The sequence below is a fragment of the Crotalus tigris genome, unplaced genomic scaffold, assembly GCF_016545835.1.
Source record: "Crotalus tigris isolate CLP2741 ecotype Arizona unplaced genomic scaffold, ASM1654583v1 scf7180000024362.2655971311:6658466, whole genome shotgun sequence".
In the NCBI taxonomy this organism is placed as follows: Eukaryota; Metazoa; Chordata; class Lepidosauria; order Squamata; family Viperidae; genus Crotalus; species Crotalus tigris.
The window spans coordinates 565,493-591,934 of NW_024100530.1; the positions used below are offsets into that span (position 1 = coordinate 565,493).

General features: G+C 42.4%; 2 protein-coding genes across 2 annotated transcripts; one reads left to right on the forward strand and one right to left on the reverse strand.

Annotated features, from left to right (window-relative positions):
- The first annotated feature begins 563 nt into the window (after positions 1-563).
- On the forward strand, positions 564-14,914 carry PLEKHF1 (pleckstrin homology and FYVE domain containing 1). The gene is made up of 2 exons (XM_039327484.1): positions 564-670; positions 12,346-14,914. The coding sequence occupies exon 2, from the start codon at positions 12,359-12,361 to the stop codon at positions 13,166-13,168; it is 810 nt and encodes a 269-aa protein (XP_039183418.1). The 5' UTR covers positions 564-670; positions 12,346-12,358; the 3' UTR covers positions 13,169-14,914.
- A 5,182-nt stretch (positions 14,915-20,096) lies between these two features.
- Positions 20,097-25,130, reverse strand: CUNH19orf12 (chromosome unknown C19orf12 homolog). Its single transcript, XM_039327488.1, has 3 exons — positions 24,683-25,130; positions 22,970-23,145; positions 20,097-21,203 (listed from the first exon to the last, which is right to left on the reverse strand). The coding sequence occupies exons 2-3, from the start codon at positions 23,127-23,129 to the stop codon at positions 20,938-20,940; spliced, it is 426 nt and encodes a 141-aa protein (XP_039183422.1). The 5' UTR covers positions 23,130-23,145; positions 24,683-25,130; the 3' UTR covers positions 20,097-20,937.
- Positions 25,131-26,442: the final 1,312 nt, after the last annotated feature.

Below are 26,442 nucleotides of genomic sequence, written 5' to 3' on the forward strand. Positions count from 1 at the left end.
GAACGCCGAGGCTGAGCGTTCCAGAACCGGATGGTCCTGCTTCCCAGGCGCCGCGCCGATTGGTCGGCCCCGGACATCAAAGCGGGAGGGGGGGGGAATGGAATGTTGGCGAGTCCGTGCGTTCCAAAGAGACTTTCTCCCCTTCTTCACTCTTAATGCGAGTCTCGTCTCTTTCTTAGCCGCGCAGCTCGCAGAGATTTTCAATCCGAAGGGAACACACACACACACAAACACACACACACAAGCAGGGATCGACCGTGCAGCTGTCTTTGGATCGACTCCACACACACACACACACACAAGCAGGGATCGACCGTGCAGCTGTCTTTGGATCGACTCCACACACACACACACACACACAAGCAGGGATCGACCGTGCAGCTGTCTTTGGATCGACTCCACACACACACACACACACACGCAGGGATCGACCGTGCAGCTGTCTTTGGATCGACTCGGAAGTAAGCGCCGGGTTTGCTTTCCAGCAAGGTCCAGTGGAATATCCTACAATTCCAGCTTCAGGGTACCAGCGACCCTTTCTCTTCTTCTCCATTCCGGAATCGACGGGGTGGGGGGGGGGGCAGAGGATCTTTGAACTGGCCTCTGGAGAGCTCAGGGATCAAAGCGGATCGACTCGGCTTGGAGAGGAGCCAAAGGAAGTCACAAGAAGGTAGGTTGGGACTTAAAAAGTTTCGCTCCGTCGGCGATCTCCGCCCGGCGGTGTTTTGGGAAGGAAAAAGGCGCGCGAGCTCTACGGGCTTTTTTTTTTTTTTTTTTCTTACGCGAAGAAAACTTTTTAAACTTTGCGCCGCCGCTGCGAAGTTGGACTCGGGAAAAAGGAGAAACGGATTTAAGGGCGATGCATTGCAGTCCCATCCCTCCCTCTCCCCCCCCCCATACCATAATAGTTCCAACTTCACCAGATAGAATTCGTACGGGTAGCTACTGACACGTTGCAAGATTTCCCTCGTTTTCTTAGGATAGCTAAGAGAAAATGACGGGGATGGGGCGACTTGGGGGCTGCTGTGCACACGTTATGTCCCAAAGGTTTTATTTCCTTGAAGGCCATACTTGGAATCCTGCATCCAGTTTTGGTCACCACCATGTAAAAAAGATGCTGAGACTCTAGAAAGAGTGCAGAGAAGAGCAACAAAGATGATCAGGGGACTGGAGGCTAAAGCATATAAGGAACGGCTGCTGGAATTGGGTAGGTCTAGTTTAATGAAGAGAAGGACGAGGGGGGACATGATAGCAGTGTTCCAATATCTCAGGGGCTGCCCCAAAGAAGAGGGAGTCAAGCTATTCTCCAAAGCGCCTGAAGGCAGGACAAGAAGCAAACTAATCAAAGAGAGAAACAACCTAGAACTAAGGAGAAACTTCCTGACAGTTAGGACAATTAAACAGTGGAACAACCTGCCTCCAGAAGTGGTGAATGCTCCAATACTGGAAGTTTTTAAGAAGAGACTGGACAGCCATTTGTCTGAAATGGTGTAGGGTTTCCTGCCTGAGCAGGGGGTTGGACTAGATGACCTCCAAGGTCCCTTCCAACTTTATTATTATGGATCATCGCAGAGTCAACCAGATGTTCAGACTGGATTTGGCATTTTGTTTACCTATCCAATCCTTACCCAGGACCTGGGATAGGCAGATGTGGATGTTTGATGGTATTACAGATATCGTCGCAGGATGGAAGCAGTTCCTAGTAAGGCCGCCTTTTGCAATTGACTAATGGCAAATTTGTCAATGTATTATTATTATCATTATCATCATCATCATTATTATTATTACTTCTCATCCAAGCAGCTTCCTCGGTTCTGACTGAATGGGATGATCCTTCATCAGTCAGGAGGTTGCTTGGGATGAGAAGTGAAAGGTCTTCAAGGAAAAACAAAGTCCTGTTGCCTTTTGAAAAAACACCTTTGATGACAGCCGTGACCTGGATGGCTGAGAATCTGCATAGACCTTGTGCACACAGATGTTCATACAGATGTGACAGACATCTGTGAGGGATGAACAGGGTCTGGCAAATATTCTTTGACTATGAAGCATCACAAAATGGCCATTCTGTGTAGGAATTCCATAAGTTTAAAATGCTGATTTGAGAGTAAGCTTTGCTGGGGATTCTGGGAGTGGATGTCCAGGCATTTTAAATTTACAGAGGCTGAGAAACAAGCAAGCATTGGAGCCGAGCTAGAGCTGCCGTTCAGTTAGAGAATGAAATTAAATCGCATAATAGAGTGCAGAATATTCTTCATAGCTCATTTCAGGTTTAGCATTACAGCCAGCCTATCCTTTCCAAGGGAATTTGGAAATTGGGGTGCTGTTATTTAAAAAAGACCTTCTGAATGTTTTTCTCCACCTAGGTTCTCATTGTACTGAGGAAAACCACACTTATAGAAAAGTTTAATAGGTTTACAGTATGACTGTTGAAATATGCTGAATGCCAAGAGTTTGGCAGTTCAATTCACATTGGCTCAAGGTTGACTCAGCCTTCCATCCTTCCATGGTCAGTAAAATGAAGACTCAGATTGTTTGGGGGGTTGTAGGCTGACTCTGTAAATTGCTTAAGGGGGGGGGGCTGTAAAGCACTGTGAAGCGGTATATAAGTCTAAGTGCTAGTGCTATTGTCCTTCCTCCCATCCATCCTTCCTTCCTTCTGATTAGAACGCAGTATTGCAGGCTGATTCTGCCCACAGTCTAGAGTTTGATCCTGACCATCTCAAGGTTGACTCAGCCTTCCATCCTTACGAGGTCAGTAAAATGGGACCCAGATTGTTGGGGGCAAATAGGCTGACTCTGTAAACCGCTTAAAGAGGGCTGCAAAGCACTGTGAAGCGGTATATAAGTCAAAGTGCTACCGCGATCTTGGTCCAAATAATGGAAGATAATGTTTCCCATCCTCAGGCTCCTGTAGTTTCTACGTCCATAATCCTTATACGTGAAGAGTGCTGGCTAGTAATTATGGGAACTGAAGTTTGGAGGTTGAAAATGGTTGTTTGAGAGATGGTTAGTTAGGACTTCTCTGCCTGAGTCACACAACAGCCTGAGTCACATAAAGATGGGTTTCTACATCTAACCTTCCCATCAGACTCCTTCCTAGCCAAGTGCCAAAATGCTGTTTTAAAGGCCCAGAGCATCGCCAGCAAAACAGGAAGGAGCAGAACAAGTAATAAAGGCTTCAGCAGCCACCCTGTTGAGGTCGAGAGTTAATTTAATGGGTTCCCGACAACCTGTGACCCATTGGGTCATTATAAAGAGGAAATTTCTGACAGTGAGAACAAATAACCGGGGGAATAGCTTAGCCTTCAGAAACTGGGGGAGCTTCATCACTGGAAACATTCAAGAAGAGACTGGACTGCCATCTTTCAGAAATGGTGTATGGTCTCCTGCTTCGGCAGGAGATGACTACAAGGTCCTTTCCAACTCTGTTATTCTATTCTATTCTATTCTATTCTATTCTATTCTATTCTATTCTATTCTATTCTATTCTATTCTATTCTTCTGCATTCTATTTCTAATTCTATTCTATTCTATATTCTATTCCAGTGTTTCCAAACTTGACAATTTTAAGGCATGAGGACTTCAACTCCCAGAATTCCACAGCCAGCAATGCTGGCTGTGGAATTCTGGGAGTTGAAGTCCACATGCCTTAAAATTGTCAAGTTTGGGAAACACTGTTCTATTCTATTCTATATTCTATTCTGTTCTATATTGTATTCTATTCTATATTCTATTCTACATTCTATTCTATTATTCTATTCTGTTCTATTCTATTCTATTCTACTCTACTCTACTTCTATTCTATTCTATTCTTTCTATTCTATTCTACTCTACTTTCTATTCTATTCTATTCTATTCTATTCTATTCTATTTCTTCTGCATTCTATTTCTAATTCTATTCTATTCTATTCTATTCTATATTCTATTCTATATTCTATTCTATATTCTATTCTATTCTGTATTCTATTCTATTATTCTATTCTGTTCTATTCTATTCTATTCTACTCTACTCTACTTCTATTCTATTCTTTCTATTCTACTCTACTCTACTTTACTCTACTCTATTCTGTATTTACCCGAACAGAGAAAGAAAAATTAACACAGGAAGGCAAAAAAGCAGGACTGACGTCCGGCTTCCAACCGGCTTCCCCATTGACTTTCCTTGTAGGAAAATGGCAGGGAGCATTGGAAATGACAACCCACTGGCCCCAGTAGTTCAGCAGCCACAACTTTGCCAAATTTGAACCCCATGGGAGTCATGGGTCCTGGATTTGGGATGCATTCATTCTTTAAGTTAGTCCATTTAAGGCAGGGGCTCTGAACCAGGGGTGCGAGACGATATTCCAGGGGGTGCGAAAACTTGGATTTTCAAAATTATAGCGTCTATGCATAATTTGTTGCCGTTATTTTGAACTTTGGTAAGGGGTGCGAGGATATATAAGAAGCGTTCTAGGGCTGCGGGGCATAGAAAAGGTTGGGAGCCGCTGATTTAAGGTATACAGTATTCATTCAAAAATGGTTGCCCTATGATATATCATTTCACCCAACTGAAGGTTACAAACAACCAAACAGACATGACAATGTTAACAGTATATAGATATTGTGAACAAGAGAGCCTGCTTTGTTAGATGCATTCTTCGGTTGGCAGAGAGTCGTAAGCAACAAGAGAGTAGGATGAGAATGGCATGCAGTGGTTGAGTTGACTGTGAGATGAAAAAGTGTCAGCTAATGGAAGGTGGACAAAGTAATGGGTTTTGCGTAACTCTGACAGGAGGGGATTAAAATCCATTGTCCTGCAAGTCTGAGCTATGAGGATAAGAACCCTTAGCTTTTCTGCCTCTAATTCCCTCTAATGTTCCTATTATTTTGAAATAATGGCACAAATAGATAGGCCTCCACAGCAAGGAGTTTTATAAAGAGTTGGGGCCATCCGAAAAAAGAAGATTTTTGCAGGCTTCTTCTTCTTTGCAAGTTTTATCTCTGAGCAGTCACAAATCGTCTGCAGAAGTTAACCCTGGGAAACCCAGTGGCTCCCATCTGTGGCAGCAAAAAACCCTGGAGAAGCAGCTCCTTAGGGACAACACTAAATGTAAACCTTTCCCCATTTTATTTTAGTCGCATTTGGCTCATGAAATATCTTCAGAAGCTAGCAGAATTACAGAACAGAGAGAAAGGGATTCCCCATCTCCCCTTGGAAGCTGGAGTGATAGATACTCTTAGTCATCTGCCCAAGTGACACGTAGAGTGGCTTCATTTCTTGATTCGTCATCTGATTTCTAAGCTAAGAGCACATCACCCTTTTCTCTGGAATTAAATTGGGGATCTTTAGGTTGAGCAAGAGAACCAAGGATTTGTTCAGGCTTTCATTTCTGAGTTGGCTTCTTGCACAGGGCGTGCTTCAAGCTGGGCTTTCAGGTCAGCTGAGAGGAGTCTTCGGGCTATTCTCTTGTGGCTTCTTTAGGACTGCGAGACAATTCCTCCCAGAGGCATTCAAGCACGCAATTTGTTGCTGTGTGCTAGGCACAAAACTTATGCCTCCCCGGAGTCTCTTCCTTTTTACAGCACGTTTCTGGATTTTATGGACTGAAGGCAACATGGACAGTTTTTGGAGCATGCCAGGACCTAAACAAAGATTTTAAAAAGTCTCTGCAGAGAGATTGTGGTTGTGGGAATAGGTAGAGAACTTCTTCTTTGGATTGCAGTGTCCCAGGGTCCTGGGATCACCTTTTACGATCTTCTGATGAGCAAAGTCATTGGGGGAAGCCAGGTTTACAAATTGTGTTATTAACTTAACAAACTGCAATGATTCACGTAACAACTGTGTCAAGGAAATTTGGGGCAAAACTCACGTAACTGTCTCACTTAGCAACGTAAATGTTGGGCTCAATTACAGTCATTAAGTCGAGGACTACCTGTATTATGCAGGGCCCAAGCATGTAAAGATAGTCATATTTGTTGCTGGTGGCCCACAATGTCAATTTTCTCCTCTTGTTCAAACTCAACCATTGAGTAGGCAAAGCGCTGTGAGTATGGAAAAGAATTTGAATCCTTTACTCCGCCAGCCATTCCTTGCTCATAATGCATCTTCCTTGTAGGATCGTTATTAGTCCCTTTCTATTTGGAAGCAGATCTCATTGAGATTGGCAGGAACGTCTCCTAAAATAAATGGGTATTGCATAGGAAGTCAGATTACCCTAGTAGAGAAGGCCAACATCTATCTCTACTCTTCCTTCCAAAATATATCTGCAATCAATACTTTGAAATGATATGGCGGTAAGATAAATAACTCGGTTTTTATTTGTTTCGCGAACAGCTATGTGGTGACAAGTTCACCTACCCATCTCTCCCTTTGGATAAGGAGCTACAGATAATTTTTTTTCTGTTCCTATCCTATTGACGTTGGAAGGCTTGTCTGCAGATAAGGAGTTGCAAGTTTGCAATTACCATGGAACAAAATAATAATCCAGGTCCAACTTAACATAAAGCAATCCTTCAGAATTCCCATTTCAACAACACTGGCTTCATTCACCCAAAGGTCAGCCCATGAACAAATTCTTAATATTCAAACGAAGAGAAAATGCACACCCAAACTCCAGTGGCTTGCCTAGCTATCATTAGTTTCAAACTCAATTTTTGTGTACAAGCTTGAATAAATCTTCTGAGCTACAGTCCTGATACTTTGTGCCTGACAAGCAGGTATTTTGAGCTTCTAAATGTACACCACTACCCAGCACTAGATTGAAAAACATTGGACTGCATGACGATTTGCTTTAACCCTGGTTTGTTGAAAGGCTAACAAGCTAACCAGGTTTCTTCAGCCTGGAAGTTGTGGAGTATTGCTGTATTGCTACTCTTAGCAATAGTTAGGCTAGAACGGGAGAAGATATGGAAGCTGAAATCAATAGAGACAAAGAATGCCTGCAATGGGAAAAGCTGTGCTAGGCCCTAGCCACATAAACCACAATGAAACTCATGTGCAAATATGTGACCTAGTTTTTTTTTGTTTTTGCTGCAAAAAAAACTATCCTCCTCTTTTACTTTCAGTCTACTGAGTTTTGAAGGAGCCCTTTTGTTTTTTGCAGCGTTTGTTGGCTCCTCAAACTCAAAAGAGACGAGTTATTGCAAAAGAAAAGCTTTCTTACAAAATGTTGAAAGCCAGGCTTGGATTGGCTAAAGTGATAACAATAGTTCCTTGAGTTTTACTCAACAAATCCATATGATGAAAGCCGCAATTCTGTGCACTCTGGGAAGGAAGCCCAGCTGAAGAGGGTAGCATTATTTCTAAGAAAGAACATTGTAGGGTTGTGTTGTGAAAGGCCCTCTTTTAGCCCTTCAAGATCTGTGCAGCGGTTCAAGCCAAGAAACTGGTGCTCTTTGTTTTAAAGATAAAGCTTCCAGAAATTTAAATGAAGGCTAAAGTCTTTAAAGCATTGTTTTGGGAGGAAAACCATTGCCTGCCTGTAATTTAAGAGCTGGAATGTTTAAGTCAGTTCCTGCAAATGATTTCCAGAAGGTGAATAAAATGGTTATCTGCTGTGACTTCTAAATCTTTTCTACAACATTTCCTTCCTTCCTTCCTTCCTTCCCTTCGTTTGAAAAAACTTTTTGTCTTCACCCCATTCCTAAACTTTTTGGCTTCCTTTCCGTTTTCTTCCTTTTCTAAATTTCTCCAGTATATCCTCTTGCTAAAAAATATTGCCTGTTTTTTGTTTGTGTTTGCAACTTTCAGGGCAATCTCCTCTATAAACTATTCCATCAGGATGACTTTTCAGTTTAATCTTTTACCCACTTCTTTTAGGTGGATGCAATTATAACCGTTAATTTAGGGATGTGCAGCCGTTGCAGGAGGCCAAAAGCACTTCTAGCTTTTGAGCTGCACTCCCATAGGAGGACTAAGTCAGAACAAAAATCAAATCGAAACTCAGTCTGGCTTTAAAATCAAATTAATCCCAACCTCTTTCCCAACATCAGGCTCTTTTCCAAGGAGTTCTCTCTTCTCATTAGGTGGCCAAAGTATACTGCTCAAAAAAATAAAGGGAACACAATACGTTTTGTGTTCCCTTTATTTTTGTGAGCAGTATATTTAAGCTTCAGCTTCAGTAGTTGCCCTTCCAAAGAGCAGCCAGGATTGATTTCCTTGAGGAAATTCTTCCAAAAAGCCCTTTCCAACATGGTGTCTTTATTTCATGTGTGGAGTGAAAGTCCACACATCTGGAAGGCTTGACGGTGAGAAAAGCTGTCCAAACTGCTTACAGTTACAGAAGAGAGCGGTGTAACGTCTCAATCCCTTGAATCGGAAACCCTTCCATGTGATGACAGGTGGTTGGAAGCTTCTTGGAAAAACCCTTCTGCAAAACCTGTCTGTGAGCATTACGAAAGCTTGGCTGCCTTTCCCAAGTGCAAGTTCCCACTTCAAATGGGCCCAGAGTTTAGAGGTGCTTTTGGGTTTCTTTGTGTTTTTTCCTTCCCATCCTGCTGGAGTGCGTAACAAATCATTATAGCCGTAAAGGAGAGAACAGGGAAAAAAAAAAAGGCTTGGCAAACTTGATGGTGCTTCTTTGTTTCTCATTAAATGAAAATGATTCTTCTAAATGAGCAAAGGGGAACTAATCAGTCCTTAACATAAACTGGTTTTGAAAGCCAGTTTGGTCTTAGTGGTTAAGGCACCAGGCTAAAAATCAGGAGACCGTGAGTTCTAATCCTGCCTTGTCCTGAAAGCTGGCTGGGTGACTTTGGGCCATTCTCTGTCTCTCAGCTCAACCACCTTAGGGGGAGAAAGAAAGAAAGAGAGAGAGAGAGAAAGAAAGAGAGAGAGAAAGAGAAAAAGAAAGAGAAAGAGAAAAAAGAAAAAGCGAAAGAAAGAGAAAGAGAGAAAGAAAAAGCGAAAGAGAAAAAGAGAAAAAGAGAGAGAAAGAAAAAGCGAAAGAAAGAGAAAAAGAGAGAAAGAAAAAGCAAAAGAAAGAAAAAAGAAAGAGAAAGAAAAAGCGAAAGAGAGAAAGAAAAAGCAAAAGAAAGAAAAAAGAGAGAAAGAGAGAGAAAGATAAAAAGAGAGAAAGAGAAAGAAAAAGAGAAAGAAAGAGAAAGAAAGAAAAAGCGAAAGAGAAAAAGAGAAAAAGAAAAAGCGAAAGAGAGAGAAAGAAAAAGCAAAAGAAAAAAGAGAGAGAGAGAAAGAGAAAAAGAGAGAAAGAGAAAGAAAAAGCGAAAGAGAAAGAGAAAGAAAAAGCGAAAGAGAAAGAGAAAAAAGAGAGAAAGAAAAAGCGAAAGAAAGAGAAAAAGAGAGAAAGAAAAAGCAAAAGAAAGAAAAAAAAGAAAGAAAGCTGCATGGCATTGATGTTTACAGAATAGAATACAGAATCTCATACTTGGAAAAGATGTTAGAGGTCTTCTAGCCCAACCTAACCCTATTCCATTTCAGACAAATGGTTGTCTAGTCTCTTTTTAAAAACCTCCAGTGATGGAGCACCCACAGCTTCTGGAGGCAAGCCGTTCCACTGATTAACTGTTCTCAGAGTCAGGAAATTTTTCCTTAGTTTTAGATTGCTTCTCTGCTTGACTAATTTAGATTGAATGCATATTATTAAGACAGAACAGATACCAGCGGTTCTTCACAAGCATCTCATCAGAGACTTGGCTTCCCTTTTGCTCACATCAAATAAGTTGGAGGAAAAATAGGAATAAGGACGAGGGAGTACCTATTTTTTGTTTCGTTGTTGCAAAATTAGAGTTCTTATCTTCCCTGTTTACTTGTATTAGATTGCTTCAAAAACTGGTCATTTTGAGGATGACCTCCAAAACAGGATGTATCACATAAGGTCTCTTTAGGATAAAAGGATGTTGGATGCTTACATTCGTCAGGCCCTGAGATATCACATTTTAGAAGACCCTTCTAAATTTGGGACTGTTGGGAAGTCTCCCTATAGCGTAGACAAGAATTAAGACATAGGTTCCTTCTGCTCTTGGGTTCACAGGCTAAATGTATTGAAGCGTGGTGTGTGTTTATTTGCGCGTCCATGTGATATGAGTATGATAGGGTAAAAGTGATTACATTTGTGGCCATCTTTAGTTGCAGTCCCAGAAAAGAGGTCTTTTTTTGTCAAATTGTGGAATTTGAAATTAAGAAATATTCACCCTGTATAAGGAGAGCTAAATACTATTGAATGCAAATCAGTTGCAACTCAAGACTTATCACTGCAAATACATTTCTACCCTCCATGACAAAAGAATTAGCTGGCTGGCATATATTTGTGAGCCGGATATAACAAACCACAACTCAACCACAAGACTATGCTGTAGTCTTTTCCTTTGTTAGAACCTTATTGTTTTATTTCTTACTTTCTTAAGATAACGATGTCCATATTACACTCAGTATACTTACCATTTAGGGATGTAACGTTCACAAAAGTCTCTTTTTTAAAAAAGTGCTTATTTACATACTCATTGCAGATAAGAAACCTGCCCCTATATGAGCTTCGTATTTCTTTGTGAATGACCAGTTATATTTGCAATTGTATTTGTCTCTGGGAGAAAAAATATGGGAACCTTCTCAGTGAACTTCGATTTACCTTTGTTTATGAGGAAATGACTCAGTTTTTCCCCATATTTAAGAGAGTTACGCTTGAAACCAGAGCTGTTAAAGCTTTGTTTAAACAAACCAAATATGACATGTAAGTCTCTTGACCTTGGATGTTGGACAGCCTAATGACGTTTGTGGGAGGGTCTGAGAAATATCACATGGAAAAATCCTTTGGAGAGTGACTCGTTTTAGAAAGCTTGTATCGGGGAGGGATAATCTTTGAATCGCCCCCTTTTTAAAAACAAGGAACTATCTCGTTCCAGAAGGAAAGTAGAGCAATGTCTCTTTACTCACTTTCTCTCTCTGAATCCCAGGAGAACATGCAGTTTTCCATCCATAGTTGAGGAAGAGAAATACCAAAAGATATCGGCAAATATGTAGATTTGTTCTGTACAGGTAGTCCTTGACTCACGACCACAATTGACCCCAAAATTCCGATTGCTAAGCAAGACAATTGTTACGTGAGTTTTGCCCCGTTTTATGACGTTTTGTGCCACAGAGTGGTTAAATAAGTCTGGCTTTCCCCATTGACTTGGCTTGTCAGAGGATCACAAAAAGTGATCACATGATCCCGGGACACTGCACCCGTCATAAATATGAACCAGTTGCCAACTGTCTTGACTTGAGAGCCGCAGTAACGCAAGTGGTTAGAGTGCAGTAATGCAGGCTAACTCTGCCCACAGCCCAGAGTTTGATCCTGACCGGCTGAAGGTTGATTCAGCCTTCCATCCTTCACAGGGTCAGTAAAATGAAGATCCAGATTGTTGGGGAGAATATGCTGACGTTGTAAACTACCCAGAATGCTGTAAAGCAGGGGTTCCCAACCTCCAGTCCGTGGACCAGTACCAAGCCACGGCATGCCAGCAGTCGTTCTGCACAAACAAGCAAAGCCCCATCTGTGAGATGCAGGCAGCACACAAAACCACATACTCTCTGGTCTGCAGAAAAACCTCTCTCCACGGAACCGGTCCCTGGTGCCCAAAAGCTTAGGGATCTCTGCTTTAAAGTACTATGCAGTGTTATATAAGTCTAAGTGCTATTGTTATTTTATTCACATGACCATGGGGATGCTGCAACGATTGCAAGGGTGAAAAACAATCATAAGTCATTCTTTTTTCAGTGCCATTATAATTTTGGCCATTAAATAAAGTGAGTGGAGGACTACCTGTATAGATTTTTGTTCTTGTCTTAACCTTAAAGTTACACTCCAAGGGATGATTCAGGAAAGAGTTTCGGTATCGTGTGCTATAAAAAGCAGGTTGCTTTTCAAAATCCTTGGTCTCGCCCATGGTGAAACTGGCCTTTAAAAATAGGTGGGTTTATTTTTCATGATTTGGTGACATTGTAGAACATTGGTTCTCAACCTGTGGATCGGGGCCCCATTTGGGGTCAAACGACCATTTCACGGGGGTCGCCAAACAACGCAGTCCGCCATTTTTTCCCCCTTTTCCTCAGCTGTGCTACTCCCTTTTATTCTATTGGCTTTTGAAAGCCAATAGAATAGACTCTCTTGAATAGAGTCTAATTCTATTGGCTTTTCAAAGCCAATAGGAATTGTCCAGGCTATCTCTGCCCTGCTGAGTCCGCCAAAAGTCCCATTCTGCAAACGGTGCTGCACCAGTTGAGTAGTCCTCGACTTACGACTGGTTGAGTAGTCCTCGACTTACGACCGGTTGGGGGTCGCGGCATTAAAAAGGTTGAGAACCACTGTTGTAGAACAAATGGTACCTGATCTTGTCATTTACTGGTTGGATGTTTTTTGTTTTTTGCAGGTGACTCCTCAAGATGGTAGACTACCTGGCTAACACCGAGATCAACAGTCAACGGATTGCCGCGGTGGAAAACTGCTTTGGGACATCTGGCCAGCCCTTAGCTGTGCCGGGAAGGGTCCTTTTGGGTGAAGGGATTTTGACCAAGGAATGCCGTAAGAAAGCCAAGCCCCGAATTTTCTTCCTTTTCAATGATATCCTGGTGTACGGCAGCATTGTCATCAACAAACGGAAGTACAGCTGCCAACACATCATCCCGCTGGATGAAGTCACGCTGGAGATTCTGCCGGACACCTTGCAAATGAAGAACCGATGGATGATCAAGACCTCCAAGAAGTCCTTTGTGGTTTCAGCAGCCTCGCTGACGGAGCGCAAAGAGTGGGTCAGTCACCTGGAAGAATGCATCCGCCATCTTTTGTCCAAAACGGGACAGCAGCCCCCAACCGAATATGCAGCCCCTTGGATTCCGGATAAGGCAACTGATATCTGCATGCGTTGCACCCATACCAAGTTCTCGGCACTCATCCGAAGACACCACTGTCGAAAGTGTGGCTTTGTGGTGTGTGGAGACTGTTCCCGCCAGCGTTTTCTCATGCCTCGTCTGTCCTCCAAGCCATTGAGGGTTTGCAATTTTTGCTACAAGCAGCTGATGGCCAAAAAGAAGGAATCTGGAGACGAGGCAAAGCCAGTTCATTCTTCTCTGCCTGGCTATGAAGTTTCTAGTGGAGATGACAGCGACAGGTCCGATGAAGAGAAACTCGAACAGTGGCCTGCCGAGACAGAATTTTACACCTCGGATGTGAGCTGGTCATCTTTCCACAGTTGATTGCTCCATGGACTTCTTCTCTTTAAAGGCTGTCGTCGTTTGGAAAATGACAGAGAAGACTGGGTCTTTAAGGGACTGGTGAGAGGACTAACTTTATATTCCATCAGTTTTTTGTTTTATGAATAACGGAGAAGAACTATCCTCAAGCCAATGCATCAACTTTTAATTGGGTCCTCCAAGACCCAGTCATTCTTCTTGAAGCTCCAAATCGGATTAAAATATATTGGTGTGTTTTCAGAAAATGATGGTTCTTTGTGTTTAATTTTGAAGATAGTCAGCACTCATCAAATGTTGGATTTCCATCTTGAGAATTCAACAAAATATCCCCAAGTTGGGTCTATTGAAGAAACCCAGTTTTTATAAAACTAAAACCTAAAACACGAGTTCTGGAAATCCAGAAATCAAAACGATAATTTCCAGAAGGTCACCCAGCCTTGAAAATGGAGGGCACTTCTTATGAAGCACTAAATGGAAGTTATTTGATGAAATTTACAATAGTATTACATTTCAAAAGCTGAGCTGTGTATTTAATTTTTTTAGTTCAACTTGAGAACAAGAAGAATTAAAAACTGACATTGCTTTGACTGCTTTTAAGTTAATTTTAAAAAAGTTTGGGGAACTGGCTGTAGATATTTGGGGTCCTTTTCTAGTTTGATGTTCATACAATCTATGACACTGTGATTTATTTAATGCATTTTTCGCTTGAAGTGTTATTAAACTCAACCAGTAAACCAAAGCTTAATGCAATTTAGGAATACAACTAGTGACTTGTTTGTGATAAGCAGGGAATTTTGATAACTAGTGATCCTTTATCACACAAAGCAGATGTGTCTTAGAACACTAAAATAGAAGTCGGATAAACAGAAAAGTGATTTGTAGGCAGTATTGAATTATATTTATGGGAAAGAGCCAATTATTTTTAATAAGATCAACATAAATTATGTCTTTAACATGTGCTACTTCCTGATAGAATAGTACCATTATAACTTAATAGAGTTGTCTTTTTTTAAAAAAAAAATATATATATACATGCTGCAGATATGGACTTCAGTATTAAGAGATTATTATTGTATGAGTTTGCTTGTAATTTTGCTGATCAGCTGAAAGCACTTTTGTCTTTCCAAATGGCATACAAATATCAGATAGGCAAAATGAAACAAAAAATAGCTTTGACCACCTAAAGCAGGAATGGGGAACTATGGCATCTTTATGACCAGTGGAGTTCAACTCCCAGAATTCCTGAGCCATCCATGTTCAGGAATCAATCAAATAAATAAATAAATGCACAGACAGATAGACAGACAAAACTCTGGAGTTGAAGTCCACAGATCCTAAAGGTGGGCAACAAGAACTTCTGCAGCATAAGAACTTTACTAGCCAAGAATTAAATCCCCAGATCACCTCCAGCATGTTGACAGAATGGAAATAATTTTCTCGTAGCGGATCCTTGCATGCTCCAATTCCCTAAAGCAGCCTTTCCATCGAGATACCCTTCAAATATCTTGGTCTTCCATCCCCTAATTGTCACCCTACTTTACCAACAGGCTGCTTGAACTGTTGGGAGGTGTTTCCAATCATAAGCCAAGAATCCTGAAGATAAATTAAAAACAGGCCATCCGTCTTTTTTCTGATGTCGAAATATGTTTTTTTCCCCAATTAAGTCCATAAAAAAAAAAACAATAAAATTTGAATGTGGAACAGAACATCCTGTTCCAATTGCAACAGAATTAAATGAATTCAACAATGCTTCTGGGGTTTTGCTTCTTAACCTCCCATCCAGAGCTGAAGAAGCTTTTTGGATGAGAAGTGAAACTTTTCAAAATCATCGTCGTCATCATCATCATCATGATAGCCCAGTTGCCTTTTGGCAAAAAGCACATTTGGGATGTTCCTAGGATGGTGGCAGGCCAACGTATAAAACTTGGCCATGCGCCCCTTTTGCAAGATTGGGCACGCCCTTATTTAATGCAAGATACCATTGCATCTCTTGGAAACTTAATCAGCTGTATGTATTTTGCAATGCTGCTTTTTTAGGTGCCACCCTGTGGCAAACCTAGTGGCTATTTCTTGCTGTGTCAAAGACAAATGCATTGATGATCCATTCTGTTTACACTCGCAAGTAAGCAAATCATAGCAAAAGAGCAACACAATTAAAATGAGCATCAGCAAAAACAAAACAAGACAAGACTCTCTGAAAACGCGGCTTCCACAGAACAAAAACAAAAACCGGAAATCAGCTCTTGAGTTTAAAGGCTGAAACTACTGACGAAGTGAGGCAGGCCTATGCACAACTTAGCAGCAATCAGATCAATCATGCAGCTAGCAACATTGCACACAGCCTGCTAAGATGGGGGAAAAGTTTTTTTCCTTTGGTGTTGTTTGAGACTCTGGGTTTAAACGATTTGAATGTATTCAGCAAAACCAAAAATGAATTAATTTAGCAATTGGGTTAAAGATGTGCGGAAGTAATTTCGTGACTGGTGAAAGATAACCGGTAATTAACTTTAAAGAAATATTTTTTTAAAAAAAAAAAATAATTATGGTCTTTAATTTAAGACAGAATGGCAGAGCTGCCCCATCCCCAAACAGCTTGTCGTCTTGACTGTCTCTCCACAATTCTTCTTTCAAAAATGGTAGATTTGATTTTATGGACCTGCAGAAGATCAGCTGCCCAGCTGTCCAACTGAATCATGGTTTTGAATTGCTTGTGCTACGCTGCCTCACAAGGAAGACTGTGACATTTAGGCACTGGTGCATTTTTCACAAAAACAGATTAGGGTACAGGTACGTCCTCAACTTAACCAGTATTAGTTGAGCGACTGTTCAAAATCACAACAGCGCTGAAAAAAGTGACTTACAAGTCGTCCTCGCACTTACGACCATCGCAGTATCCCTGCAGTCATGTGATCATGATTCAGGCACTTGGCAACCGGTGTGTATTTATGACGATTGCCGCATCACAAGATCACAGGATTGCCATTTATGAGGTTCCCAGCTAACTTCTGGCAAGGAAAGTCAATGGAGAAAGCTGGGTTGCTTAACAACTGTGCTGATTCATTTAAGGTCATAAAATCAGGCATTATTCACTTAACAGTCACCTTGCTTGGCCATGGGCGTTCTGGTCTCAACTGTGGTTTGTAAGTCGAGGACTATCCTGTTTTCTCATTCCTAAAAGATCTGGGTGAGAAAACTAGTGATAATCCATAGATTGGCCAGAAGTGGCCAGTTGCATTCCACTGCCTTAAAGGTTCCTCTTGTATCTCAGTCTAAGTTTCATTAAGTTTTTCATCAATGGCTTACATATTTGGGCTAAACTGCTGCTGCTGCTGTTAACAAATCTAAAGAGCCCTCTTGTGCATCTTATTAGCCATTACACTAAGTTCAATTCAGTGAGCACTCTGCCCATCACTGCATCTTGTTATCACCAATTGGCGTGTCTGAAAGCCACAATCCAAACAAACCTTTGGAAAAAGCGAAGTTGGAAGACGTGGTTCTTTTTCATAAACTAAGTAGCCAAATTAATAAATGTGAGGAGAGGTTGGAGGTTACTGGGGCATCCAATGAAGCAGACAGAAGCATCCCCCCCATTCTGCCAATGAAAGGTTCAGCTTCGCTCTGTCCCACCTAAAGCCCCAGGTTCCTGGCTTGGCAGCCCAGACGTTCGATAGCTTAAAGTTGTGTAACTATAATTGCCTATCTTTAGATAAGATGACATTTGGAAGTTTGGGAGCATGACAGACATATGGCCTTGACCAAACACAAATAACAATCTAGCAGAAGGCGAGCAAATGAGGGTGCTGTTTATTATCCTCAGATGTTTATGGGGTACTATATAATTGCTGAAAATGATCAGTTGGTCTGTTCACCTATCCTTCTCTAAGAGCGAAGGCAGTGTATGCTTGGTTGAGCCTAAATTTGTTCTCAACATGACAACTATGGAAGGATTGAGAACAGTGGAACAGAATGCTAGAATAGGAACTAGGATATGTGGACTACTTCAACACTTTCCTGTTGGGTTGAGCAGCCCTAAGTACATCTATTCATAAAAAATACTTTTTAGAAAACTAGGCAGGTTGTGGCAGGAACCTGATGAACCGCAACATATTGGGGATCTACCAGTTGTAAAAAGTTCCTCTTGTCTAACCTATGACCAAGATGAGGAGGAAGAGGAAGAGAAGGAGGTGTGTGCAATATTTGCATAACATTCATAATTTAAATCAAAAGTTGATCTGTCTCACTCTAGTGGGGAAGTTCACTTCAAAGCGATCTACATTCCTATTTGGCTTGCTGTGAAGGTACAATTTCACATGGATTGTTGTTGTTGGTTTCCTAACATGGTTGGCAGACCTTAGCCTTTGGAACACATTTGTGCTTTGGCCAGATTTCCAAAAACCTGTGCAAAAAAAGCCATTTAGAATTCTGAGCAGCTTGACCCTTTCCATAGAAGCCTGCAAGGAATAAATAAAAAATAAAAGAGAAAGGAATATTGGAGAAATGAAATCTAGGGAGTAAGGAGATTTCAGACTAGAATTGGCCAGCCTACTTACTATGGTGGCACAGTGGTTAGAATGCAGTATTGCAGGCTAGTTCTGCTCACAGCCCAGAGTTCAATCCTGACTAGCTTAAGGTTGACCCAGCCTTCTGTCCTTCCAAGGTCAGTAAAATGAGGACCCAGATTGTTGGGGGCTAGATGCTAACTCTGTAAACTGCTCAGTGTGTGTTGTAAAACACCACGAAGCGGTATATAAGACTAATTGCTATTGCTAAATGCTGCTCTGTCTCTTACTTGCCAAGTACTCTCCCAACCCTCACAAACTATATCCAAGAAACACTTAAGATTATTCACAATCCTTAAGAGAAATAAAAGAATCTGGAAGTGATAGCATTCATTCTTCGATTTCTCCTACCCTGAAGAATGTTTATTCAGAACAAAGTCAAATTTAACTCACTGAGTTTAACCCAGAAGAAAAGTTGTAAAATCAACACATGGATTAAGGTTTTGTTGTTCCCTCCCTAAATTAAGAAACATTGACAATACAATGGAAAATAATCAGAAACATAGACTTTGTTGGCTTTTATCTGCTGCAATAAATATGTTACAGTAATAACTGCTGCTCTGTGTACTCCAAACACAAACAACCAAAGGTTACGCCAAAGCAGATAAAGAGGTCCAGGAAAACCAACAATATGTCAGCAAATAAAGATATGTATCAAAAGAGCAGATTCAAAAAGTCTACATGTAAATTTAATTACTCTGTTGAAAGACTGATCCTTAAGAAGTTTCCAAGGCCACTCACCCACTCAATGCAGACTTACAACTTATCTCCTGGTACAATGGTCTCTAAATAAGATAAAGATACACAATTATTAACTTGGTGCAATGCTTGCTCTCCATTGTACAAAGAGAATTGATTGTGAGGGTGAAGGTTTTGATCTCCAGAGCTTGTGGGTTGATTTCTGAATGCCTTGTTACCAGGCTGGGTAACATCTTCAGCAGAGTTCAGGGGATGTAAGCTGATGTAACCTCCCCATCACAAGATCCATCAAAAGCCTCTCACCGATGATTCATACCTGACCCAACACAAGACTCTTACTTGACACACCCACACCTGAAGTCCTTATAAACAAAAGAACACTGACACAAAGACATCCCCTAAACCAGGGTGTCAAGCCCAATCGCATTGCGTATCATGAGTTTTCTACCTTTGCGGTGCTGGGGTGGGTGGGGCCTGTGCGAGCCGCAAGTGGGCCGTGGGCCACGGGTTTGACATATGGGCCCTAAAGTCTGCTGAAGATATTGCTTAGCTTGGTAACGAAACATTCAGAAACCAACCCACAAGCTCGGAGAATGAACCTTCACCCTCATCTTAACCCCGAGCTGCAGATATCCGCCACTATTGCAAAGTCTTGATTGTGCAAATTGCTACCATGCTCCCTTAGTTTGCAGCCTTGAAGTCCTCTTCAAAGCAGCCTTTTACAGGAATTCCCCGGTTCCCAATTTATCTGCAAGGCTGCCACCTCACTTAGGGTTCTCTTAGTCACTTTTCAAAGATTACCTTGTCCCATCATATCTGTCTTTCAGAAGATGTCTCCCCATGCTTATTATGAGATAAGCACTGCGAAGGCAAGTTTTTCATTCCTCGATTTCTATTACAGGTGGTCCTTAACCTATGACCACAGTTGAGCCCAAAATGTCTGTTGCTAAGTGAAACAGTTGTTAAGTGAGCCTTGCCATCTTACGACCTTTCTTGCCACAGTGAAACGCATTTGGCTTCTCCTCATTGACTTTAATAATAATAATGTGGGAAGGGATCTTGAAGGTCATCTAGTCCAACCCCCTACTCAGGCAGGAAACCCTATACCATTTCAGACAAATGGCTGTCCAGTCTCTTCTTAAAAGCTTCCAGTGTTGGAGCATTCACCGCTTCTGGAGGCAGGTTGTTCCACTAGTTAATTGTTCTCACTGTCAGTAATTTTCTCCTTAGTTCTAGGTTGCTTCTCCATTAGTTTCCAACTAATTAATTGCTTGTTGGAAAGTTGCAAAAGGGGATCACGTGACCTAGGACACTGCAACTGTCATAAATATGAGTCCGTTGCCAAGCATCTGAATTTTGATCACATGACCACGGGGATGCTGCAATGGATGTGGGGGAAAATGGTGATAAGTCACTTTTTCAGGGCGGTCGTAACTTGGAATGGTCACTAAATGAACTGTTTTACATCGGTTGAGGACTACCTGTATTTTCACTTGTTAAAAAACAACAACCCCAAACTCTAAAACCTGGATGTTGGACTTTTAATATTCTTTGTTACTCCCAAATCTTTCTTCCTGGTCTCTTCCCATTGAACGTTCTCAACTGAAGGCAGCGTGAATTCAGGAAGGCCAGTTTAGCATCTCTAAAGGAAGGGGAATAATGGGAATACAAACTTGGCCGTTCACACATTAAAATTCAGCTTTATTTGCACTTATCTTCGGGAGAAATACCTAAGATGAAACATCTGCTACATTTTTGGCTCGGAACGATTTCAACTTTTCACTCCTGTACCATCTCAACATTAAGGCAGAAGGAGAAGAAGCACATACCTCTGAGAAATTCCAAAGGGATTTGATGTTGATCATTCTAACGTGGCCAAGAGGACACCACATAGTTCAACCGCAGTGAACCGTTATATGTCAACCACCAGCCTGTCTGTCTTCAGCCAGAGAACATATTTGAATAGGACAATTGATCACAGATCCAACGCCTGCAACTGGGCAGGAAAGGCTGACAACACCTGTTCAGTGTATTCATCTAGAATGATGCACATCAAAGAGCAGCAAATGGTGACATCATCATAGTGCAAACGCCATGACCTATCTCCTTGACTACAATGCAAGGATGCAATGGGGGCACTTTCTTTGATGGAGTCAATGTTACAGAGGCTGCTGCTTAGAAGGTCAGATGAATCAAGAGGTACTTACTCAGCAAGGCACTCCAAATACCACTGTGGGATTTGGGGGTGGCATAAATAGATGTTTAAATAAATACGGTAAACATTGAGGCTCAAACCGATCCAACCTTAGCTATTGAAACAGAGACTAATTATGCCAAAAACCAAAAAACAAACCCACAGCATGGGCAAACCAAAGCTTGCCTTGTTCAGATTATTTTGGGTAAAAATGCACAGTTGCCATCTTGTTATTCCTATTCTTAAGAAATCTAAAATGCCAGACAAAAGTGCCAGAAGGGAACCAAGGGCACTCGGCCCCCTTCAAGACACATCCGAGTCTAGTTTCCATACTGGATTTCCCCTTTGAGCTCTGTAGTGATATAGTTTGTCAGAACTCCAAGCAATTTCTCTTGAAGGGCGCCATTGGACATGACCAAGGCTGTGAGCTGGGCTAGGTCGGTCCAGTCCAGATTCTGAATAATGGCACAGACATTTGTGTAAAGCCGCTGCTGCTCCACAGGGGGCAGTTCCAGGATAATCTGAGGAATGGGCTTGAACTGCCCAGAGGTCATCCAGGCCCCAAGCAAGCCACCAACGGCACCTCCTAGAAAAACAGAACGGACAGACCATCTTTCAACTATCTGGCAAACCATCATTGAATGATAAAAATCACTGGAATATTTGCAGATGGAAGCGGCATGGTTTCTGATACAGACAAGGGATCTGGGATATTTTTAAGTGACATTGTCCTATTATATATCTATTTAGAACAGTGTTCAATGTGGTTTTCACAACTGCAGCAAATTGGAAGATTGTGAACTTCAACTCCCAGGATTCTCCAGTCAGCATAATTGCCAAGATCAAGTAATCCTTATTTAGTATATTAATATATCTTTTATACTTTTTAATACTTCAAATAATAAGTTGATCCATAGCCTTTTATACATTTAAATTCTATATTTTATACCATCTATATCACTCATATTAATATTTGGATTATTGTTTTACTTTATATCCTTTACAATGACTCTGCCCAGATGGACGATTTAGTACCATATTTCCCTGAAAATAAGACTTAACTGGAAAATAAGCCCTAACACATCTTTTGCAGCAAAAATTAATATAAGACCCAGTCTTATTTTCGGGAAAACATTTTCCCTTCTTTAGAAAGCAGGCAGCACAATTTCATTTTTAATGTGGGCCAGTGTGCTCACAGGAAAAAATGACAATAAAGGTTATCCTATCCTATCCTATCCTATCCTCCAGAAGTGGTGAATGCTCCAACACTGGAAGTTTTTAAGAAGAAAATGGACAGCCATCTCTCCGAAATGGTGTAGGGTTTCCTGCCTGAGCAGGGGGTTGGACTAGATGACCTCCAAGATCCCTTCCAACTTTATTATTATTATTATTATTATTATTATTATTATTATTATTATTATTATTATTATTATTATGGATCATCACACAGTCAGCCAGATGTTCAGACTGGATTTGGCATTTTGTCTACCTATCGAGTCCTTACCCAGGACCTGGGATAGGCAGATGTGAATGTTTGATGGTATGACAGGTATCGTCGCAGGATAGAAGCAGTTCCTTGTAAGGCCGCCTTTTGCAATTGACTAATAGCGAATTTGTCAATGCCAATGGTGTTCAAGTAGTGCTCCAGTTGTTTTGGGATTGCACCCAAGGAGCCTATTACTATTGGTACTACCCTTGCTTGCTTTTGCCACAGTCTTTCTATTTCTATTTGTAGGTCTTTGTATTTTGTTATCTTCTCCAGTTCTTTCTCTTCTATTCTGCTATCTCCAGGCACTGCCACGTCCACTATCCAGACTTTTTTGTCTTTCTTATCGACAATTGTTAAGTCTGGGGTGTTATGTTGCAGGTGCTTGTCTGTTTGAATTCTGAAGTCCCAGAGCAGTTTAATTTTATCATTTTCTATGACTTTCTCTATTTTATGATCCCACCAGTTTTTGCTTACAGGCAAATGATATTTTTTGCAGATCTTCCAATGCACCATTGTTGCTACTTTGTCATGCCGCTGCTTGTAGTCAGTCTGTGCAATCTTCTTGCAACAGCTTACCAGGTGGTCCACTGTTTCTTCAGCTTCTTTGCATTATTATTATTATTATTATTATTATTATTACTATTATCCTATCCTATCCTATCCTGAACTGTAAAAAAAATCGATTTGACTTTGGAAAGGGGGTTCAATTTAAACTGTATATACATGCATTCATTTATGTAATTAATCAATGGCTACTTCCTCATCTTCAGTACCTCGCCCCTCCCATCGCATTAAAAGCTACACTTTGGTGGATCCAAGCTTTTGGATGCACTTATACACATATATCTGAAGCATTAATTTACCGACAGCAATGCCAGGTGGGCCTGCCACCAAACCTCCGAAGAAAGCCGTTGCTCCCACCACCAGAGCCCCTCGGCCGGAGTGCTTGAAGGCAGCTTTCATTTGTCGCTCTTCAGAAACATGACACAGGAGCTGCATCACCTCTCTGACGTTGACAGGCATGGTGACTTCTTTGGAGCTGAAACAGTTGTAAAAGAACCTTAATTCAGCTCTCTTTTCTCTCTCACACACACAGAGCTTAGCGCTGCTTGTTTATATCTGTACATGTAATTCACACACAGAGACAATGTGCGCATGCACACACATGCACACATACAGACACTTAATTATCACTAAACAACCCATTTTACCTGTTGGGTCATCATTTCAGAGATATTTCATTGCCTAAACAGAGAAACAGAATAATCAAGGGAAGTGACTTCTAACTTCCAGCTGGCTTCCCCACTGACTTTCTTAATAGGAAGCTGGTAGGGAATCTTGGAAATGAAAATCACAAGACTGTGGCTTACTGCAAGCAGTGCAGCAACAAGGAAGCAGACACAACTTTGTCAAACTTCAATCCCACAGGAGTTATGTCCAGATTTTGCATGCATCCCATAAGTTAAACTATTTGAGGTATGTTGACTGAAAAGAGAAGAGCAACAAAGATGATTAGGGGACTGGAGGCTAAAACATATAAGGAACGGTTGCTGGAATTGGGTAGGTCTAGTTTAACGAAGAGAAGGACGAGGGGGGACATGATAGTAATGTTCTAATATCTCAGGGGCTGCCCCAAAGAAGAGGGAGTCAAGCTGTTCTCCAAAGCCCCTGAAGGCAAGACAAGAAGCAATGGGTGGAAACTAACCAAAGAGAGAAGCAACCTAGAACTAAGGAGAAACTTCCTGACAGTTAGAACAATTAACCAGTGGAACAACCTGCCTCCAGAAGCGGTGAATGCTCCAACATTGGAAGTTTTTAAGAACAGACTGGACAGCCATTTGTCCGAAATGGTATATTGTTTCCTGCCTGAGCAGGGGGTTGGACTAGATGACCTCCAAGGTCCCTTCCAACTTTATCATTATTATTATATTATTAAAAATTGTTGCCCTACGATGCACTATTTCGCCCAACTGAAGGTTATAAACAATCAGACACAAGTGTCTTAATAGTATTTAGATGTTTGTATCTATGATCTGTGTAGTGCTTGAATACCAAAATGATACTGTCTAAACAGTAAAATGTCTCTCCTTCCTTCCTTCACTCCTTTTCCTCTCTCTTTCCCTTTCCCTTTGTGCCCAGAGTATTCTGGGTTTTTCTGTTATGAGTAGCAGGTCTCAGAAGCGCCAAATCAACTACGGAAAGAGTATTTCTAGTAAGGGAAAAAAAAAAAAAAAAAGCCCCAAACATCCAAGATAAAAGATTTTTAAAAAGAAAAACAGAATGCATCATTTCGAGGCCTTCCCCGGAGCCTTAACTACCCTGGCCAACGACAAGGGAACGTGGGAATGGTCGCCCAGCTCCCCAAGGGCAGTTTGGCGAAGTCACCCTTTAAAGCGAGGACTAGCGCCTTGGAATTCAAGACTCCTCTGCAGGTCGGAGAGGAGTGGGTGGGGTGGGAAGCCACCTCCTTCCTTTCTTTCCCTTTCCGGCAAGCCTGCAAGGCCGGCCTCCGTTTCCCCAGCCGCCTCCCCTCGCCCCGCCGCCCGGGACCGCGCTTGGCTTTCCCCGCTCCCTACCTCGGGCCGGGGCCCGTGCAGATCCCGGCGCCGGCGAGGCCGCGGTGGCCGGAGACCTGGAAAGAGGCGGCGGCGGCGGCGACGGACCGAGAAGCGAGCGCCAGGGGCGGACTCTGCCTTGCTGGACCGCCGAGCGTTCCCGGGCCTTTAACCCCTTCCTGGCCGGCAGGGCTTCTGCAGGATGTGGGTGGGGAGGGGGCGATTAATTGGGGCTCCCCTTCCAGGCGGAAAGGTGGGCGGAGGCGGGTGGCAAGCCAGCTGCCCAGCCGCGCCTTCTGGGTCCGCCGCTCTCCCGAAAGCGCAGGCGCCCGGCGCCCAAGCGGCTCCTAATGTCATCCGCGGGGGAGGAGGAGGAGGAGGAGGCGAGGGGTGATGGCACCCGACAACTCTGTGAATGTGTAACGTTCATCCCGGCTCTCGCGACCCCGACAATCACGGGTGCGAGGACCTTTATCCGGCTTCGCGTGACGGTACAGGCCGGCGAGTAAACACATTCCGACCCGGGTTCATGTGACCAGCCGGGAAGAGGAGGAGGAGAAAGCACTCCCTGCTTTAAAAAAAGATGTTGCCCCTCAGATGGTCCGTGCAGGGCCAGAAGACTCTCCACTGTCTTGAGGGCAAATGGGGAATTGCAAGAAAAGAACCCACTATAAACCATCTGAAAGGTCCCTAGGTTGTAACTGGCCAAGGTGGAATGACAGCTTGGATCCTGGTTGACTCTGGCTGGAATTGAAGTCAGTGCAACCTGAAATCTTCCCCCCCCCCCTCTATTTGTCTGTCTGTCTCTCTCTCTCACACACACAAATATATATACACACAGAATCTGATGCAACCAACAAAGCTCCTTGCAGCCGTGATTGCCTGCCTGCCTCTCTGCCTGCCTGTCTCTCTCTCTCTCTCTCTCTCTCTCTCTCTCTCTCTCTCTCTCACACACACACACACACACACACACACACGTACGCACACGCATCCCTACAACCACCTGCACCCTTTCAGACATACTTATTTTATTAAATTCAAGATATTCATGGATTTTGGGGAGGGGCAGATGTTCCCTTCCCTCACTCTGCCTCCATGTCTCCAGCAGCTGGCCTCTTTGAGTGTAATTCTTGATGTCATCGTGGACAAATCCGTGGAGAATGATCCTCTCTTTTGCCTGAGGGTATGTTCAGGGCTGCAAATGTCTGCCTTTGAGATACACTGGAGATACATTTTTATGCGATACATTTTTTATGAACTACAGCTGTAGTTGTGGACTCTTGGTTGTTGTTTTTTTTTTTTTTTGTATTGTTTTGGGTGAACCAAACAGGAAACCAGACCAGATGAACAAAACCTACTTTATTGTTGTTGTTAGTTGCGAAGTCGTGTCTGACCCATCATGACCCCATGGACAACGTTCCTCCAGGCCTTCCTGTCCTCTACCATCTTCTGGACTCCATTTAAGCTCACGCCTTTGCTTCAGTGACTCCTCCAGCCACCTCATCCTCTGTCGTCCCCTTCTTCTCTTGCCCTCCATCTTTCCCAGCATCAGGCTCTTCTCCAGTGAGTCCTTCCTTCTCATTAGCTGGCCAAAGTACTTGAGTTTCAACTTCAGGATCTGGCCTTCTAAAGAGCAGTCGGGGTTGATCTCCTCTAGGACTGACCGGTTGGATCGCTTGTAAGGCTATATTAATAGTCTGAAAGTATAAACTTTCTGCCCCCCCTTTAACTGCTAGATTCATTAGGGTTAGGGTCCTTTTTAGGTTTCTTTCTCTAACCTA